A 19,712-nucleotide genomic window follows, 5' to 3' on the forward strand; every position below is an offset into this window, starting at 1 on the left:
AAGTGCATATAACTAACACACTAATCAATACTATAAACAATGTTCATCAGAATTGCTGTTGTTTAGCTATGGTATTACACATGAGTCATGTATACATGAAATGTTCACAGGGCTATGTAGCAAACAAGTCTTTGTATCTTATATAAATTAGGTTCCTTTTTTCTTCCTGGAATATTCTCAGTATAAATTGCTATTGTATTTTGTATAATGTGTTTTTTAATCTGCAATTAAAGTCATTTAAAATGATATGTTGTTGATTTGGATTTCATGTTATTTCTCTGAATTCAAAAATAAATAGAAAATACAGCAGTTTCATTGGGTGGGTGTCTTATCTAAAATATTAACAAAATATCCTTGCTTTTGTTGCCAAAGGCTCTAAACACAGGCCTAAAAACAATACCAGGTCACGATTAATTTTTCTGATATGACACAATTAAATTACATTTTAATTAACAAAATAATGTTCAGTGTAACAAGCCTAAAAAGTATTGAAACAGCATTCTCATACACAGTAATTCTTTAATTATTGTATCTGAGTTGAAATCACAGCTTTCATTTAAGAAACGTCATCGTTGTCAATATGGACATCGGCAGAGCAGTGGTCATCTGAGAGCATGTAGATGCTCTCAGATGTATCAAAACTCAGAATGTCAGAACAATGACTCATTACATACATTTTTTTTTTATTTTTAGTCTCTTCAAAGTAGGCTTAATTTTAATATTTTTTTGTATCATTATTTTAATAAAAAATAATGCTTCAGGTTAATAAAAAAAAAGAAGAATCCTTTGTCACTCAATATTCCTAATATAGAGGGAAACTGAAAACCCGCACTATATTAGCTGTTGAGGGAAATGGAATAAAGCCTTATTGTGATTTTTACATTCATTTAACATCATCTGATGTTTTAACAGTACTTAACCCATGAATAAATCAAAGGATTAAACAGTATTAATAAACTTATATTGATCATGACGTAGAGGGTGGACGTACAAACAATGCTGATCACGTACTGACTTCCGATCCTAATTGCATTAATAAGTCGAGGCACCGTTTATAAATCAATTTCTATTGTGCGCTACTAACATTAACTTTTAGTTAGGACCCGTGTAATGCACCGAGGGACCAAATGAAAATGAATTCTGAGATTGCTGTCAATAATTTCTGTTCAAATCAGGGAATTGTCATTATCCACAGTGCTTGCCAGCTGACCACTCTGCACCGCTCACAGCTTTTTGAAAAGGCAAATAAAGGAAAATAGTGAACAATGCTTGACGGAACAGGGACGCAACAGGGAGGATGTGGGGTCACTTTCACAGTCATGCCTAGGAACCATTAAAGCCCTTATCATGGCTGAAAGGAGCCCCAACATGGACATTCAGAGCACACAGAAAGCGAGTTAAAGGGGCCCAGAAATAGCTATCGGAAAAGGGGCAGAAGTTAATTATACGTGGGTGAAGAACAAGGACTTAATTGGTGCTTTTAATTATTCAGAACATGCTCCCCAGTCTCCTGGATTCATCCGGTTCGCTCTTGCCTGACCACTTGGAATTTTTTCCTTCCGCAAAATTCGCTTTGATTTAACAGTTCCCTCGTCATACGGAAGTGACGAGAACTGGTTTCTCTTCATGCAAACCTTCATGCAGACCCTAACCATGAGTCCTGCGTGCTCAAAGTGGAGGTAAATATAATTTTATTTCATAATTACTTTTGCATCTATGGATACACATTCAGTTCTATCTGGTAGGAAGTACCCTTCACATTTAAGCAGAGTTAAGAGAAATCTTCTTAACGGAGAAGGCAGCTCGATAGATATGTTCAAAATAATCTAAAAATGTTTTACCACCTTAAACAGGGGGATGTAGGTACTGTTTTAGAAATACCTCAACATGAGCTATTCTTGCTGCATGTGCTAAATCTAAATTTGCTTTCTTTAACAGTTTTATTAATATTTTGGATATTTGAGTTTGAATGATATTTACAATCATCACACATTTTTGTGTGTCTTTGTAGTGATGTGATTTTTTTTTTTTCTTTTATTGTTCGGGAGAAAATACAAACAGTTGTTTAAATATAGGATTTCAGATGGAATGTTGCTGTAATATTCTTATGGTAATTACGGTGAATTGTTTATTTTGCTCCAGTAAGAAAACCCTGCTCTATAGCTGGGTCAGTCATTGCAAGTAGTCAAGTATATTAAAACACAGCCCTGTAAGGAACCTTGGACAAAAGTGAAACAAATAAATTGATAATCATGACAGTTATGATCTCTGGAGGTATTTGTGATACATATGAGAAAACTGAAAGTGATCCAGTAACTTACCAGCTGCAAAATGGTAAAAATTTTAAATTTACAAGGGAAATGCTAAAGAATATACATAACGCAGATGGGAGTTTGGAATCTTTGGAAAGATGCATCCTTTACAAATATGTTTTGATGAAAGAAACTCTCCACAGAAATCATTTCAGATTTTATGTATTTTCTTCAGCAAGCACTGTAGTTTCACCAGAATTTTCAAAGTTAAAGTAAGATGGAAACACAGATAGAAAGGCAATACTTTGCTGACTCAAGGCCAAACTTAGACACATGCCTTGAAACAAATATGTGTGTGTCAAAACGTTTCTTTTTCTTGAAAATCAGCTTTATTATTCATCACATCATCTTAAAAACATTCCTTATATCATCTCAAAATAATAAATCTATTTTTAAAAATGACAGGAACAGAAAAATGATGTAGAAATCTTTTGGATGTTATTTCATATTGTACTAGAATTAAAAAAAAAAAAATGTCTATTTTTGGAGCCTTCCAGAGTTTAGAATGATCGTCGTTCTTCAGTTCATGGCATTCTGTCTTGCCCTGGTATCAACCGTCTTCCTCATTGTGGCCACATGGACCGACTGCTGGATGGTGAATGCTGATGATGACTGGGAGGTATGTTCTGCTGCTTCTCTATTTCTGTGATGGAAAATCAAGCTTTGTTGAATATTTTCCAGACGCGAAGTGCATAGCTTCAGCTATAGTAACACATCAATAGAATGTAGGAAAAGCGAAAAAGTGACCACTGCTTTTTCTAAAGGTTTTTACAGAACATTTTACAGTTTTTAAGTACATTACAGTTTCAGTTTGCCTTTTCAAGCAGCAGTCAAACTATAACGTGGAGTCATAAAGATCTGCTAATTTTCTCAAGAGTGGTCACAGTAAGTATTGGTAGTGATTCTTTAAACAACTTAGTAGGGATGGGATGTAATGGGCAGGTGGCATGTAGAGCGCAGTATTCCACAGCTTCTGCACAGTTAGCGAATGCGGAACAGAGCTCTAATACAAACAAACTTGTTAAAGAAATCCATAAAATGTCTGTGACTGATAATGGGTGGATTACTTGCCCTGGGAAAAAAATAGCTCTCAGAAACAGGGTAATTTCGTGAAGACAATATTTCCGAGATGCACTCCTGGGTTTAATGTATGGTTCTGCAAGTGTCAGACCTATCAAACTTGCTGAATTCATTCAGATTACAAGAGAGAACTTTTTTCCTTGAAAGTATCTCTTTTAAAACAATTGTAAATGTTAAGAGTATCAAATCTAAGAGCTCTGTATAATCAACTATGTTTAATAGTGAGTCTGAAAATTAAACAAAGATGTGGACATGGTTCGATTTTTTTTTCTAATGTTTACTCCCTAGGAGGACTCAGATTCTCTAAGACCATTGAAATTTATTTGCAAAAAGGACAGCTGTGGGTCTCTTGTCATGCCGTAAGCTGCAAGGACACACACACACACACACACACACACACACACACACACACTGTCTGAAAGCACTTGCCTCAAGCAGGGGTGGCGGCAAACCGGAGCCTAACCCAGCAACACAGGGCACAAGGCTGGAGGGGGGGGGGGGACACACCCAGGACGGGGCGCCAGTCCATTGCAAGGCAACCCAAGCAGGACTCGAACCCCAGACCCACCAGAGAGTGGGACCCGGCCAAGACCACAGCACTCCCTCTTAAACTGCAGGCTTTCTGTAAAAATATAGTTTTTACTACAGGTTGTATCATTTGTGAAGATCTCAGCTAGGTTTCTGTGAGAAGGCATAGATCAGACATGGTGTTTACAATCACACACTTTAGTAGGTCATGCCTTCTGAAAGATGATCTGTCCTGAATACCATGGGTTAATAAGTTTACCATAGTAATACAGGTAAACTGTAAAAAAAAAACCTTTCAAGGCTTTGACATGGATTGTGCTCTAAGAAGCCAGATAAGTATTCTATTTCAGTGAAACCTTTGTGGATGTTTCAGAACCTATTCTAACCCTAATCCTAACCCTAATTCTATCCCATAATAATAATCGTACAATAATAACCAACTGAAAAATACATCTTTTACTTCTTCCCTTCCCATCACTGTGGAAAAGCAGAGTGATCAGAGAAGCCAAGGAATAACTATTGACTTTTTCTGTGCAGGTCAGTCAGAAGTGCAGAGGACTATGGTGGGAATGTGTCACCAACACGCAAGATGGCATCCGCACTTGTGACCAGTACGAGACCATACTTGCAGAGCATCCATGTAAATACCACCTTTCATGGTGCTGCATCAATCATATTATATAAGAATAAATTAAGATGCTACGTTGTGTACATATGCCGCACTATGTAATGGCGCAGACACAGTTTTGTTATTGTTTGTACAGTAAACCATATTCGATAAGATAAGGAGTTTAAATATGAGAACCTGTTTTCTACTGCTTGATACCAAGCTTCACCATGTCTGGAAAAACATTTGCCTGTAATGAGAGAAGCAGGCATAGCCAGCAAAAATTTCTTGTAAAACTTTTCAGAGAAGCATTTTTATAGTTTCATCATCATGAGTAATACCGTTCTCCCCACAGAAACATATTTAAGGTGAAAACCCGTCTTGCACGCCTTCAAAATACTCTGACTGAATACGAACATGATTGAATCATTTCCTGTAATGATAGCGAACATCTCTTGATGATTAACTCATCAGTAGTAAAAGATGCCTCCTATCAGTATCAAATGAGAGTGGTGAAGAAGTACACTGGCAGGAAATAGGTTTTAACAATATTTTATGATAATTTCACCTTGAAGATGATCTTTGTTTCATTTAATAACATGACTAACATACACCACACTTTTTACACCTTAATAAACAGTGTACAGACACTCCTCACTTAGCGACCGAGTTCCGATCCTACGACTAGGTTGTTGAGCGAATTGGTCGATAAGCGAGGAGCCGCCCCTTACCAATATTTCAAACATACTGTACTGTACTGTGCTGTACTGTGAGTTTGTGTCAACCATCTTTAGATATTGTTTTAATGTCACCTTTGAACCATTTAGAACATTTTTAGTATATTTATAAATGTTTATACAATAGTGTACTGTATACCGTAATAAACAGAATAGAGGAAATCAGCTCTAATATACGTTACTTAGGTTTGCATACTGTGAATACAGGTAATCGTTTTTATTTATTCTGAATAAAGAAAAGGTCTAAAGGAAACTCCAACTTGATAACTTTGTTTTAATTTGCATAACTCTTACATAATACGAAATATGTAGTCTTAGAGATTGCGAATGCTAGTGTAGTGAATACTGACTGACTGTGGGAACGAGACTGAGACTGAGAAAGGGTGATGGGAGATGAGATGCTTGACGCTGAGATGCCGCGCTGCCGTTTCCACGACCAAAGTTCTCGTACAGCGTACAATACCGACTGTTCGAAGAGCTGGTCGTAAGTCCATGCGGTTGTTAAACAGGTAGGTCGTTAAGTGAGGCGTGTCTGTATTTGAAGTTTAGATTAATTTCCATGAAGATATTGTTTAGGGGATAAATAATGAAGTGCTGGTATCTTAGAAGAGTTTAACACACACATCTTTGACAGCTGGCTTACAAAACTAAACCTCCTGCTGTGGGGAATTAAAGTTAAATGGCATCTAAATGAGAATTTAGATGAACGTCCTAAGTAGGTCTAGTTCAGATGTCATCTTTAAATTTGAACCGAAACGAGTTCAAACCACAGTTACTGCTTCCATTTGATATGGGATGTGGCAGGTCACATCCCCATTGAGGATGAAGAAGTCAAGAGGAAGGGTTTTCAACCAGCAGTCAATGTGGAGAAGAAATTATTTCAGGACGAGCTTACTACCCATGAAAAGTGAATTTGTGAGCTTGACATGGCGTCACGGGTATTAATATTAATGTTCTTCCAGCTGAGTGTATGATAGAAAGTTGACTACATGCTGAGGTGGCCCAGATCTTGTCAGACAGTGCAGGTCAGAGAACAGGAGACAGCAAAGCACTAAGGAGGGCTCAGGTGAGCAATGGCAACCTGCAGACAGGCCCGGAGAAGGTCCACTGGGAAGTGACTGCTCTCCACAAGTTGCGTGAGCAAGTAGCCACTGCTGACAGGGAACTTGGGATTCAAAGTAGACACAGGAATGGGCTCTGGCAGGTGATAGAACTTGAGTTCAGATCACAATGACACAGTATGGCAAAACTGACTTTTGATCTTGATCTGACTCGATCTTAATGGAGAGAGAGACAAAGTCTTGCATTTGGACATGGAGAAGAATGGATAGTTAATGATACCAGAAACTTTACAAATGAGAAGATCTCATTCAATCAGCTACAGATTCTGGGTGACAGGAATGGATTGCTGGGTTAAATAATGGGGTAAACTATGGCACGAGACAATTCCTAACAGAGCCGAACAATGCTAAGGGCCTAGCTTGAGGGCTGAGTAAGAAATCCTCATTGGTCTCAGAGAGGAGATGTGGCGCTTTGGTTTCCAGCGCTACATAGAAATGTAAAATACAACTTGCAGGTGCACACATAAATTGTGCTGGAAATGCAATCCAGATGAAGTTTGAAACAGAAGCATATTTTCCTTATACAGAAATGTTGCCTGAGAAACAGACAGGACCTGCAGGAAACAAAATCCTTTCTAATATGTAGGTTAGCTTAGACAATATCAGTTGCAGGGCAAGAAAAATTGATGTAACCCATGCTATCTTGATTGTTTAATGAAATTATGGCCGCATGTTTAATGTGATTGTGTATTGTGAATATAAACATTGCATCGTGTAACTGTTGATTCTAATGCATACCCGGAGAAATGTTAATTAAATGTGATTTGGAACTGTCTGAGGTTGTTCTTAGTGTTTATAAGGTTCCGGCGCTCATTCTTGGGTGATGGTTCAGTTGACAGGCAGGTTGTTGTTTTGGTGCTTTCTTGGAGGGCTGTTGACAGTTTCTTTTGTGAGTAATGGCTGTTGTTCCATTTTTTTTTTTTTTTTAATTATTTTGTGAACTAGACTAAGACATCGTCTGAGGCTATACTTTATATTTCTCCAGTCCCCTTATCCCTGAGAGTCTGTGCTTTCATTTTTGTTTTGTGCTTTGTACCATCACACATACATGTATGCTCACAGAGGTTTTGAATTGTTGCTATCATCGTTTTCTTGCCGACCAACCTTCCTGTCCTAGACCTAATTGCTTAGAGCTGCTGCACCCTGCAAAGAGCTGTAGCCGTATCCAAGCTGACAGATGGTTCCTTGATGATGTAGATATAAAATTTCTTAGGTTTTCACGGAACCTTCAAGGATTCAAAACATTGTACTAACTATAGCTCAAAAAACAATGGAGTGTAGTCTGGGCTCCCAAACAAAAAGATAAACAGAAACTGTAAGTTGCTTAAACACTTTCTCTCCTTGGCGCTCGAATTCTGGGAATTTGACTCATTACCACGAAGGATTCCAGTAAGAAGATGGGGTGCAAGAAAACGCCTTCCCTACCATGCACTCAATCAAGCAAAAGCAATCGGCAGTGTTTGCACACGCCACGGCATGCCTTGACCCTCTCACCGCGTTTCTACCCACTAAATGAAATGTGTACTCCTGGGCTTGCCTCCTGCTGCTCAGAAATTGCAGACGGAACATTTTTGCTTCTGCTCCACCAGCCTGGCACTCCTTCAGAGCCATTACTCGAATGCCATAAATGGAAATATGGGGGTAAAAGTTCTGAAGTGAGCCCACGCATTCAGAAAAACTCCACACATATGACTTCGGCTTGAAGACGTAGGCATAGAACTTGCAGAGAACAACAGCTTGTATGCACTGTTGGGTCCTGGGTAGCGAAATGGTAAAGCTCTTGCTTTAATTGCAGTGCAATGTTATCAGATAAATTTACTGAGTATGATTCATGTGGGGGGAGGGGGGGTGGTGGCGCAGCGGATTTGGCCGGGTCCCACTCTCTGGCAGGTTTGGGGTTTGAGTCCTGCTACGGGGTGCCTTGTGATGGACTGGCATCCCGTCCTGGGTGTGTCCCCTCCCCCTCCAGCCTTATGCCCTGTGTTGCCGGGTCAGGCTCTGGTTTGCCGTGACCCCACTTGGGACAAGTGGCTTCAGCCAGTGTGTGTGTGATTTCCAAACATCCCAAGAAAAAAAAAAAAGCTCCCTAAGCTTAACTATGTATATGTGAGGAAAATAAGAACACTTTAAACTGGAAATATCAGGAAAATATAAAGGCTTTTTTACTTGTTCACTGACTCACTATCTATAACTGCTTCTCCTTTTGCAGGGGTGCAGTGGTTTGGAGCCTGTCCCAGAAGTATAGGGTGCTAGGCTCTGTAGGGTAGACCCTGAGCAGGGCACTATTGTATTGCAGGGTAACCATCCATACTCAAACACTCAAACAATGAGAACTTTTGAGTTACCATTTCGTCTAAAAGACATGTTTCGGCTGCAGGAGGAAACCCACCTGAACACAGAGAGAACATGTAAATTAAATGCCACGCGCACTGAACGGGCATCAAACCCTTGTCCCTGTCTCACAACCAAGATGCTATGAGACCTCTATGCTAGTTGCAGCCAAACCATACTGCCATGGTTAGCTAGTTGTTTTACAAGGAAAATAACAAACTGTTTAGATCTGAAAGTGTCAGAAGATAAAAAAAGAAAATTTAAAAAATGAAAAAAATTATCATCAAGTACCAGATAGATTGTTGTACAATATGCAGCTAAGCGATTTTAGGAAATATCGACAGATATACACCATTAACATGAAATGTCTTAAAATCTTAAGTATTGAATTACTCCAGTAGCACCTCGGACCTTGAAAAAAAGTGTAAAATATGCCAATACTGGAAAATACAGTATTTTTGAGATATTATATAAGATTAAAGAATGAACTCCAATAAAAGCTTTTAAAAGTCACATATTTTACATATTTTTGTTATTTTCCCTTTTGTGGTCTTTTGCAGTGAAAATAGTGCTCAGTCGTGCCCTGATGATCACAGCTGATATCCTGGCCAGCTTTGCACTCATCATCCTTGTACTGGGCTTGGATGTCATCAAACTGCTCAAGGAAGAGCCACACGTCAAACTAAGGATATGTTACTTTGCAGGGTTCATTTTTGGCTTGGGAGGTAAGGTGGGAGAGTGAAATCAGAGTGATCCATTAAATGAGGCAAAGTTACCCGGTATGTTGAAAGCAATTCTTGTGCAGCAGTTTTTCCTTAATTTAGAGAACTTAATTTTTTCCCATAATGGCCATCAAACCTCAGCCATCGGTCACTCTGCTGGTGGATATTAAAACACCGCACCTATTTTTCTGCAATTTTTCACACAGCCAAAAGTATTGAGGGCTTTTTAGAAAAGTCATGGCTTTTAAGTGAACCGGATCAATATGTTTTTATGACCATGTGGCAGAGTGGCCCTTTGACATGGTACTGCACTGCAACACGTTGGGACTTGGGCATCGGAATCTTGAAGGACTGCTTTCTCTGCTGCTGTCTACAGGAATCCCTGGAATGATCGGGTCTGTGTGGTATGCTGTGGATGTGTACGTAGAGAGGGCCACCCTCGTCTTGAAGAACGTCTACTTAGGAATGCACTATGAGTTTGGCTGGTCCTGCTGGCTGGGAATGGCAGGTTCAACAGGATGCTTCCTAACCTCCATTGTGCTGACATGCTGTCTATACATTTTTAGAGGTGAGCAGTGCTGTTCATGGACCAACTACATGAGAGCTTATCATTGTGGGGACATTTTCATGAATTTTAAATTCTGCTATTTTGTAATAAAACATACCTTTGAGAGGCATTTCTATATCTTAACACAGTAAGTAATGGTTTATAGTGTAATGCAAAACTATAGTGGTAACGGGGGGCACCGTGGCATAGCAGGTTTGGCCGTGTCCTGCTCTCTGGTGGGTCTGGGGTTCAAGCGCTGCTTGGGGTGCCTTGTGGTGGACTGGTGTCCTGTCCTGGGTGTGTCCCTTCCCCTCCAGCCTTGTGCACTGTGTTGCCGGATTAGGCTCCAGTTTGTCGTGACCCCCTTGGGACAAGTGCTTTCAGCCAGTGTGTGTGTATAGTGGTCACACAAAGATGAACAAGTCCCAATATTGCTTTACTGTTAGAGTAATACATAGAATGAAGTAATGTAAAGTATTTTGACAGAACATAGTTTTTTTTTGTCAGACAGCACCCCCTATCTAAAAAAAAATCTGCCAACAGCTCACTTTGTGTGTGTTGCGTATTCCTTTTAATACAAGACTTGTTACGCAACAAACGAAAAAGTTTGCAGCAGCATCCCTTGACAAATCTTAGCATATGCTATTTATTTTCAGGATTTCATCTGAATGCTTCTGCTGAAACGGCATAGGTGGTACATTTCCAGGGGACACAGTACATGTCAAACCACTCATGCACTAATTCATGCGATAATTGCCACGTAGCCAGATCTTGTTTTCCGTATGATGTGTTGTGGTGTTGCACCGTGGTGTTGCAGATGGTTCAGCAGAATGTGACATTTCGTATGAACCGCTGACACTGTGGATTTGGATGTCCCGTTGTGAGGAAGGGATTTAGCTGCTTTCGGGATTTAGTTGCAGTCCTTCACAATTTTGTGTCAAGGGCCATCTCAATTGTACCTCCAAGCTGGCTGCACTTCCAAGTTCAATGAGTCAATGTGGAAAATTCACGAAACACTTTTCTCAAGGACCTGCTGACTTCTGCCATTTCGAAAATTTGCTTGAACAAGAGACCATAATTATCAGATATTTCCTCTCTTAGAGTGGAAGGATTTGTCAGAAAACTTTATCGAGTGTTTAAAATTGAAGGTGCAGAGAGTTGTCACTTTCTAAATTCAGGTTCAATATCATTTTCAACTTAACAGAAGCCATCAAAAATGCAGGTATTAAATCTTGTCCAAGAAATATATTTTTAAAACTTTACAGTACTGTTTCATGGTTTGAGAATTATTGAACTTCGAAAATGCCAGCGTAATACTTTTTGCAGGTCACGATAAGGGCTTTTAGGGGGACAGGGTGGTGCAGTGGGTTGGACCGGGTCCTGCTCTCCGGTGGGTCTGGGGTTCAATTCCCACTTGGGTTGCCTTGCGACAGACTGGTGTCCTGTCCTGGGTGTGTCCTCTCCCCCACCAGCCTTACACCCTGTGTTGCTGGGTTAGGCTCTGGCTCCCTGCGACCCCGAATGGGAGAAGCAGTTCAGACTGTGTGTGTGTGTGTGTGTGTGTGAGAGAGAGATAATGGCTTTTCTGTAAAAAAATTAAAAAAAATATATATATATATTTCCGTGTACTTATAGGCATAATAACATAATCAGCTCATAGACATAATTCAGAAAGCACTGATATACCTGGACAGGTAAAATGCTTTCCACTGCCACAGGTAAATAAATCTGCTTCTGTCCCTAGATGCCAGGTCTTCACACTACAACAGGTCAATATACAAGTATGGGAGAACGGCAGCTGGAAAGAAGTATGCCATGGATTCTCGGGTGTAGGGACACTTGCTGTGGGACCAGTAATGAGGAGGAGAGCTCAGAGGAGAATGACCATCGGAAGAGAGTGCCCGCTGACCCGAGATTGTGAATATATATTAAGAAACCAGTCAGCCCGCAAGCACCACCAGATTTCATAACCTGCAGTACCATTATTTCTAACTTTAATGGGCTATAATATACAAGATGGACATTCCTAAACTTTCTTCTGCACAGTTAAAATGTATTTTCAAGGTGTTTGCCAGTCCTTTGCACACATGGCAGAGGATTCATTCATCTGATGCGGGCGACTGTTTCTTAATTTTTCAAATATCTAAGGATTTACTTGTACCCACTTCAAACCAGCCCTAATCAAGAAAGTCTATAGTAAACCTGGGTCTCACTACTTTTTAATGTGCTTTGTTGCTGAACAGTGTAGTTTTTCTCAGTTACAGATATTGTGGTAATGTAGTAACATATGACAAAAGACAAAATAAATAATTTAAATGATTTCATTATTATTTATATTTCTTACGTAAACATTCTCTGAATTGGTGTTTTGTATAAAAAATGAAAAGCATACGTACAAAAAAAAGCATCTGACTAATTGTATTTGTAGTTTTCAGCATGAGCTGGAAAAGCATTAGTATAATTATTTTCATGCTTATCTGTTCTTAAAATATATTAATATTTATTGCACATCATGTAGCAGCATATACAGTGTAGTATAGATATAATGCACATTCATATTATTTTGTAATATGTAAGGAACCTAAACAGTACATTTATTTTCACATATTTGTTTGTATGCAGAGAAATTACGTTTTTCTAATATTGCATATGATACTTTGTATTTACTTGGCACGGTTTCAGTAATTGCAGTAGTTATCTTTAGCATATTTAGTTTCACGTAAAATTCATAAAGGGAACGATTTTCCTTTTATCACGACCCCTGAGGATTGGTTTTGGGATGAACGTAGCTGGCGCCACCCCCAGAGCCACTCAGCCGCACCAAGCACACCTGAACCCAATAAACACTAAAACCCCAGCACAATAAAAGTTTTTGCTGTTCAGCAGTGAAAGAAAAACATCTGGCTGCGGATTCTTGATCAGCTTTACTCCCTTTCTAATGATTACTTAGCGATTCTCGGTCCATGTTTACTCATATGCTTCTGAAGTCCTGCTCGCAGTGTGTTTGTATTCTAGTCCAGCGCTCCAGTCTCGTCCGCATCTGTCTTCCGTGATCTTGTCCCAGTCACATGTTCCTTCCTGGTCTAAGTCATGTTCCTGTGTAATGTTTTCCTTACAAGAACACTCAGCGCATCTCTTTGTTCCACGTTCCTTGTCTCACTGCAGCACTTTCTTTCTTTGCACGGTGCACGTAGACATTTTTACTCTACTTTTGAGAACATTACCCTTTTCGTCCGCATTTGGATGCACAGCAACACAGGCCCCTTTTACCTCTGGATTTAACAGAAGAATCTGCCACAAAACGATAAACTAAGCAGAGTTAAATGCTCTTCAATAGGTGGTGGCCTCCAATGGAGAGCGCCTAGGCACCCATCATTTGCAACTTGTACACATTGCAGAATCGATGGCAATAAAGTGACTCTTCTGAGAGGAAACCCCGTGCGATGCCCTCAGTTTATCCCAACCCAAATTTTCATTGGATGTGACCACCCACGATAGAAGGGGGAAAGTTGAAACCAACCCTGTGTCTTGCAACACAAAAATGAGACTGTTAAACCAATCAAGACGGAGATATATTCTAAGACATCCAGATCCTTCACTGCCTTTTGCAGTCGAGGTGGCTGCATCAGAGGTTCGAGCAAGGGCTGTGTTGTCACAAAGACAAGGAAGTCCGCTAAAAATGCATAGCTGTCTATTCTTTTCTTAAATTATTTCCCTCCAAAAGGAATTATAATGTTGGAAACAGGGAACTTTTGGCAATTAAACTCATCTCGGAAGAATGGAGTGATTGGTTAGAGGGCACTACTCACCCATTTGTGGTTTTGACTGACCACCACAATCTGGTGCACCTACAAGCCAAGAAGCTGAATTCCAGGCAAGCGAGATGGGCCTTCTTCTTGTCCAGGAGCCTGGAGAGGTAAAGCAGATGCTCTTTCCTGACTGTACAACGTGCCCCCAAGTCTGTAACCTGCAGAGCCCGTACTTCCTGCCACACCTTTTGTTGCCCCAATAAGGTGGACCATTTTGGATGACATCTGAAAGATTGAGACAGAGTCTGGCTGTGCACTAGGGATGTCAAACTGCACCTGCCATCAAGAAAACTGTCCCCAAGATACATTGGACCCTTCAAGATTGTGAAGTGAATTAACCCTGCCAAATACCGCTTACAATTACCTGTCCATTATGTTCCATGTCTCCATGCTCAAGCCTGCTTCCATGCCACTTTTACAGCACCGGTTGCTCCACCTCCACCCCTTGAGGTGGATGGTGCCCCAGCTTATACTGTCAGGTGTCTCCTGGACTCCAGATGACGTAGAGGCCGCATGTCCTACCTGTTGGACTGGGAGATGTATGGACCAAAAGAGCAATTCTGGGTCCCGGCAGGTAACATTTGAAACCCAAACCTCACACAGGACCTCTCCCGGGTGCATCCTGATCATCCTGCTCCTCATCCAAGGGGGGCATCCTCCTCTGCATCAGAGAGTGGGACTTTCATGACCCCTAAAGATTGGACTCGGGATGAATGTAGCCAGTGCCACCCCCAGAGCCACTTGGCCGCACCAAGGACACCTGAATCCAATAAACGCTAAACCCCAGCACCATAAGAGGAGTGATGGACAAACATCTGGTTGGGGATTCCTGATCAGCTCTCTACTGCCTTTCCTTGTGATTGTTTAGTGATTCTCAGTCTATGTTTTCTCATATGTTTCTGAAGTCCTGGTCAGTGTTTGTGTTCTAGTCCAGCGCTGCAGTCCCATCTGCGATTGTCCTCCATGCCCTTGCCCTATTCCCCTGTCACTGCCCGGTCTAAGTCATGTTTTTGTACTATTTCCCTTTTGAGAACACTCAGCACATAGATATATTCACTCTGCTTTTGAGAACATTACCCTTTTCGTCCGCATTTGGACACACAGAAACACACGTCCGTGTCCCTTTTACTTCCGGCTGTTACAGCCATATTCCATTGTCATTGTTAGTTTTTTCCCTCTCATTTTGTTTATTGTTTTTCATTTGAACAGTGATGTACATTTTTAACATCTGCCTTTTGTTACGCTTGTGTATATAAGTTTGTTGTGAACTGGGTGAAAATCAAAAGGACAGCAAGAAGTCATAACTGTTTCCATGGATTCCGTGGATTTTTATTACTTTGCATTACTCTTAAATTCATTGAAATGTGGGATTGTTGTCATTTTTCTATTTCTGCTGTCTAAATATAAGAGTAAATTATAATTTATAGCATCTATTTCTATAGTTTTGCTGTTTGGTTTACAACTCAGATTTTTAGAAGTTTTATTTCAAAGTGCTGTTTTTAAAAAATCCAATAAATTATTTTAGGAATAATCTTTGTTACAGCAGTTTATCTGTAAGACTTGAGTTTACATTTTCATGTGTGCATGTGTGTTATAAATGGCTCTGCTTAATTTTTTCAGTTTGATCTTATTGTTATCCAAGCTTCATCACTAAGTAAAACAGCGAGATATGTACATGAAGTAACATAGATCCTTTGGTAAATACATAAAAGTTTCATTAAACTTATTTAAAAATTAGGCTGTTGGGGGAAAATTAAAACATTAAAACTGCTTGTGTTTCAGCTTGCATATACATATATAATCTCCCAGAACAGTAACGATTCATATCTCAGGGTCTTCTGTGTTTATTTTGAACTTAAATAAAAGAAAAGATTATCTGAGTGGTGCAAAATATGTCATATTACACAGATAGAGCGATCATTGCCCACAGACTGTTTTGGCTTCTGGCTGCTCTATAGCTTTCAAGTTCTGTGTACACAGAGTGTATTTCTGAAACAAAAAGATTTGTGCCTGACATAAACATGTCTATTACAGTTTATGAAGTAGTAAAGATTGAATAGAGAGTTTGGTTAATGTAGTTTTGTTAACTGTACCAGTACTTATCTTCTCTTAGCAAGTTATCCTGGGATATAACTTCATTATGTTTCTTTTCACAACAGCTGACAGAAAAGAGATTTATATAAAAGGTAAAAGAACCAGATTTTCACTGGCAAGGACAACACAAAAGGTATTGTGGTGTCAGAAACTCCTAGGGCTGTCAAAGAGTTTTTTCTTCTAGCATTTAGTTTCATAGAAAGAAGTGCTTTTTCTCTTCTTTTTCAAATATTCTGTGTCTGGAGAAAAGCATCACCTACAAACTTTATTAAAAAAAATTAACCTCCTATTACCCTTCACATCAATAGGCCATGCACAGCATGTTTGCCTAATGCTTTGGGGCAGACAGATTTCCATTTAGAAATTATGCTTTGCAGCAAACTCCTGGTCATAAAATCAGAAAGAGCAAATACAACTGAATATGTATTTAAATTACCCCAAAAAAATATTTGTCTTTTCCTTAATTTACAGACCAAAGATTAGATTTTAGGTGGATTAGGGAAATCACCAGGTTATACGTATGTCTTGTCACCCATGGCCCGTTGTGGATGCCCACCTACATGGGCCCGATTGCACCGTATGGTTCTGATGAAATCGCTCTTACGGGTGACATGGTTTGCTGTCAGCAGGGCCATTCCCGATGACAATACACAGGCCACTCCTCCAGCTGCAAACCAGTAAGAGTAGCCCAACTCGTATGTCACTCCAGGAATGCCTAATGCCACCTGAAAGAGATACAGCTTCAATTAACTGTTTATATTAATGCATGACTTAAAGTGCATAAATCCCATAAGCCATGTGTCATGTGTCTATATCTAAAGCTCTTAATCTACTGTGAAATACATATTTTGTGTATCACTTTGGTGAAAAATGCTGACTGAACGAATAAAGGTAAAATCAAAAGGATGTAAATGTTGCAAGCCAGCTATCAAGCCAGGAGAGTATGAATTTTTTATAGTTTCATTACAGGGATACTGGCTTTGCTTTAAATGAATAACAAGTATCAGATCATTTTTGGCTTCTAAAATACATGCCTCCTCTTGGTATTTGATGACAGTTTCAGTTCCATACCAGAGAAGCCCCCCTACTCCGGACAAACCTGTAAGGTGGCAAGGTTTTATTTCATATTTAGTTGGAATGAATTGCAGCCGACTGGGTCAGAAAATGATTAGAAAATGCAGAACTTAGACAAATGTTAAAATTAATTCAAAAGTTTTTGGAAGCAAATTAATTTATTGTGTCATGTAAAACATCCATCGGAGACTCAGAATGCTTCCATCTGAAGATATCAAAATGACAGTCACCTCCAAGTAGGAAGAGGACCCCAGAGGTGCAGATCAGCTTTCCTTTCTGGCTTCTCTCATCACTGACCAGCTTGGTGCACTTCATCCCACAGATCATAAATGGGATTGCCAGAATGCAGATCCCACATGTCATCACAATCAGCACACGAACCACTGTCATGCCAGCTGTGAAGAGGAACCAGAGGATAGAATGAAAAGCTTCAAACCATGGAGCCATATTTATAAGAAGGCTTAATTTTAGTGGCTTGTCTTGGAGGGTTCAACTCGGCAGGTTTTCAAGGTCTCCTAAGAGTTTAAGAAGAGAGTTAAAAGGGTTCAATCAAGGTAAGTCAGACAAGATGTTCACTATCTGGGGTAGAACAAAACCTCCCGGTGAGCAACAAGGACTTCAGTTGAACAGCCCTGTTACACACTGTAGCAAAGTTATTGATTTTTAACCATGCTGTCAGGTTCTACTGGCACAATAACAGTGATTCACATGGAGATGGTTAAATGCTCCTCACCAGGCAGGTCCCCCAGGTAGGAGAGGTGGATGTCGCACGTCCACACATTGGCCATATAGTCAAGGACACATTCACTCCAGAGGCCTCGGCACCTCAAGCTCAACCCCACAGAGGCATACGGGTCTTTAGCGTCGTGCTAAAGAACGAAAACACAGCTAAATGTCCATGTTTTTCCAAACCCACAGACATTTTATGGCCAAGCTTTATAAAAGCAAATAATGTATGCTTATGTGTAAATAGTTCAATTTTGATTTGCTGAGTCTGTAATAATAATAATAATAATAGTAATAATAAAACAGAACAGAATACGTTTGGCTGGGTCCTGCTCTCTGGTGGGTCTGTGGTTCAAGTCCCATTTGGGATGCCTTGTGATGGACTGGTGTCCCGTCCGGGGTGTGTCCCCTCCCCTCCGGCCTTGTGCCCTGTGTTGCCGGGTTAGGCTCCGATTCGCCACGATCCCCGGTTGGGACAAGTTGCTTCAGCAAGTGTGTGTCTGTATCTGTGTGTGTGTATAATTTCATTCCTTACTGAGCACAAATCCCTTTGTATTTCAGCTCTGTGTGCTACTACTCATGTTCAAGTTCAAGGTTTATTGTCATGAGTACAAGTACGGTGTACAAAGTACTATGAAATTCTTGTGATGTAAAGCTATTGCTAATGCTACCTGTTTAAAAATTGTACTTTGTTGTTTTGGTTAAAAGTCTCTGCTCAATGAATAAATAAAATGTAAATGAATGCAAAGTGCTTTCCTCAATCTGTAAAAACTAGTTTGCTTGTACAGTGTATGCGATTTAAGATAGGACTTAGAATTCCATGTTTTTACAGCTAGTTGGTGATAGATGTCTGCACTTTTGGTAGAAAGATTCTTCCTCCGGATTTCTCTGGATCTCGAAACAGTCATATTAAAAGTCTCCATCTGCAGCTTTAGTTTGAATTCCAACACTTTTAGCCATGAATTTGCAGATCTAGATTATTAGGGTGAACCCTATAATGTTTCTGTGTGTGTTGGGTGTAGTATTTACTCTTATGTGCATCTTCTACTTTGTGTTTACTGTTTACATCAGTGTCTGCTTTTGATTTATTCTTTGGTTAGGCTTGGTTCAGAAATATAAAATGAACTTATTTGTATTTTTTTCTAGTAAAATCTTCATTTGTCATTTTTATTTAGCCACCGCTCAAAGTCAGACAAATTAAAGATCTTACCCTCCAGCAGTCAGTCTCATTGGCTAATATTAAGAGCAGAAAACCAATTACTCCAAAAACAAGCCCCAGGATTTCACACACAGTGCTGTCCATTCTCTAATATGCTTTCCGTCAGCGTCAGGTGTCGCAGTATGTGATCTTTCTGCAGCTGATCTAAAATCAGATGTGCAACCATTTCAGCATAACATAACATAACATAACTCTAAATGGTCATTCTGTAGTATTTGTACTTGTTAAAAAGTCATATAATAATAATAATAATAATAATTTGGGGGATATAGTGATGTAAAAGTCATAGAAGACAGAATTTACACTGCTTTTTACAAATTGTTACATGTTCCAGTAACATCTCAAGTCTATTTTTGGAGAACTGTGATATAAAATAGTATTGAAATCCTTACCTTCAGATGCCTACTTCACCAGCTGTTTCAATCTAACATTAACTCATTCTTTAAAGGTGCTGTTGAATAATTCATTGTCTTTTATCACTTATAAAAAAGGAAGGGACCTCTTTGACTGGAGGTGCTGAAAACAATTCGATTGAATGCAAATCATTTTGTAGCTACAGCTCCCGTCGAGGAAGTCTGACAAAGTGCAACAGGGTTCATGGGTTTTGCAGAATTTTCTCTAAAATATTAACCCTTTATGAATTTATCAGATTTTAAAAACAATAACTGTAATTTAAAAAAATTGGATTCTGAGCTCACAGTATTAAAGTTTCTATGCATTCACATATATGCTTCCAGAGAAAAATTGTATAATTTAAATCAGATCTCTTCACTGGAATTCAATCTGAACTGGATTAAAAAAAAAA

At 39.5% G+C, this 19,712-nt stretch overlaps 1 protein-coding gene across 1 annotated transcript; it reads left to right on the forward strand.

Annotated features, from left to right (window-relative positions):
- Positions 1 to 1,653: 1,653 nt before the first annotated feature.
- Positions 1,654 to 11,818, forward strand: LOC108938182 (claudin-16-like). Its single transcript, XM_018758545.2, has 6 exons — positions 1,654 to 1,679; positions 2,802 to 2,931; positions 4,458 to 4,560; positions 9,277 to 9,441; positions 9,815 to 10,006; positions 11,730 to 11,818. Exons 1-6 carry the CDS (start codon positions 1,654 to 1,656, stop codon positions 11,816 to 11,818), a joined length of 705 nt encoding a protein of 234 aa, XP_018614061.2.
- The last annotated feature ends 7,894 nt before the right edge of the window (positions 11,819 to 19,712 follow it).

This window comes from Scleropages formosus, chromosome 2, assembly GCF_900964775.1.
Source record: "Scleropages formosus chromosome 2, fSclFor1.1, whole genome shotgun sequence".
Lineage (NCBI taxonomy): Eukaryota > Metazoa > Chordata > Actinopteri > Osteoglossiformes > Osteoglossidae > Scleropages > Scleropages formosus.

Excerpts from the sequence above, each read along its gene's own strand:
- LOC108938182 (XM_018758545.2), top strand. The coding sequence starts at position 1,654 with ATGAGTCCTGCGTGCTCAAAGTGGAG. Across the intron at positions 4,561-9,276 it reads CATACTTGCAGAGCATCCAT|TGAAAATAGTGCTCAGTCGT; the intron begins GTAAATACCACC and ends GGTCTTTTGCAG. Across the intron at positions 9,442-9,814 it reads GTTCATTTTTGGCTTGGGAG|GAATCCCTGGAATGATCGGG; the intron begins GTAAGGTGGGAG and ends TGCTGTCTACAG.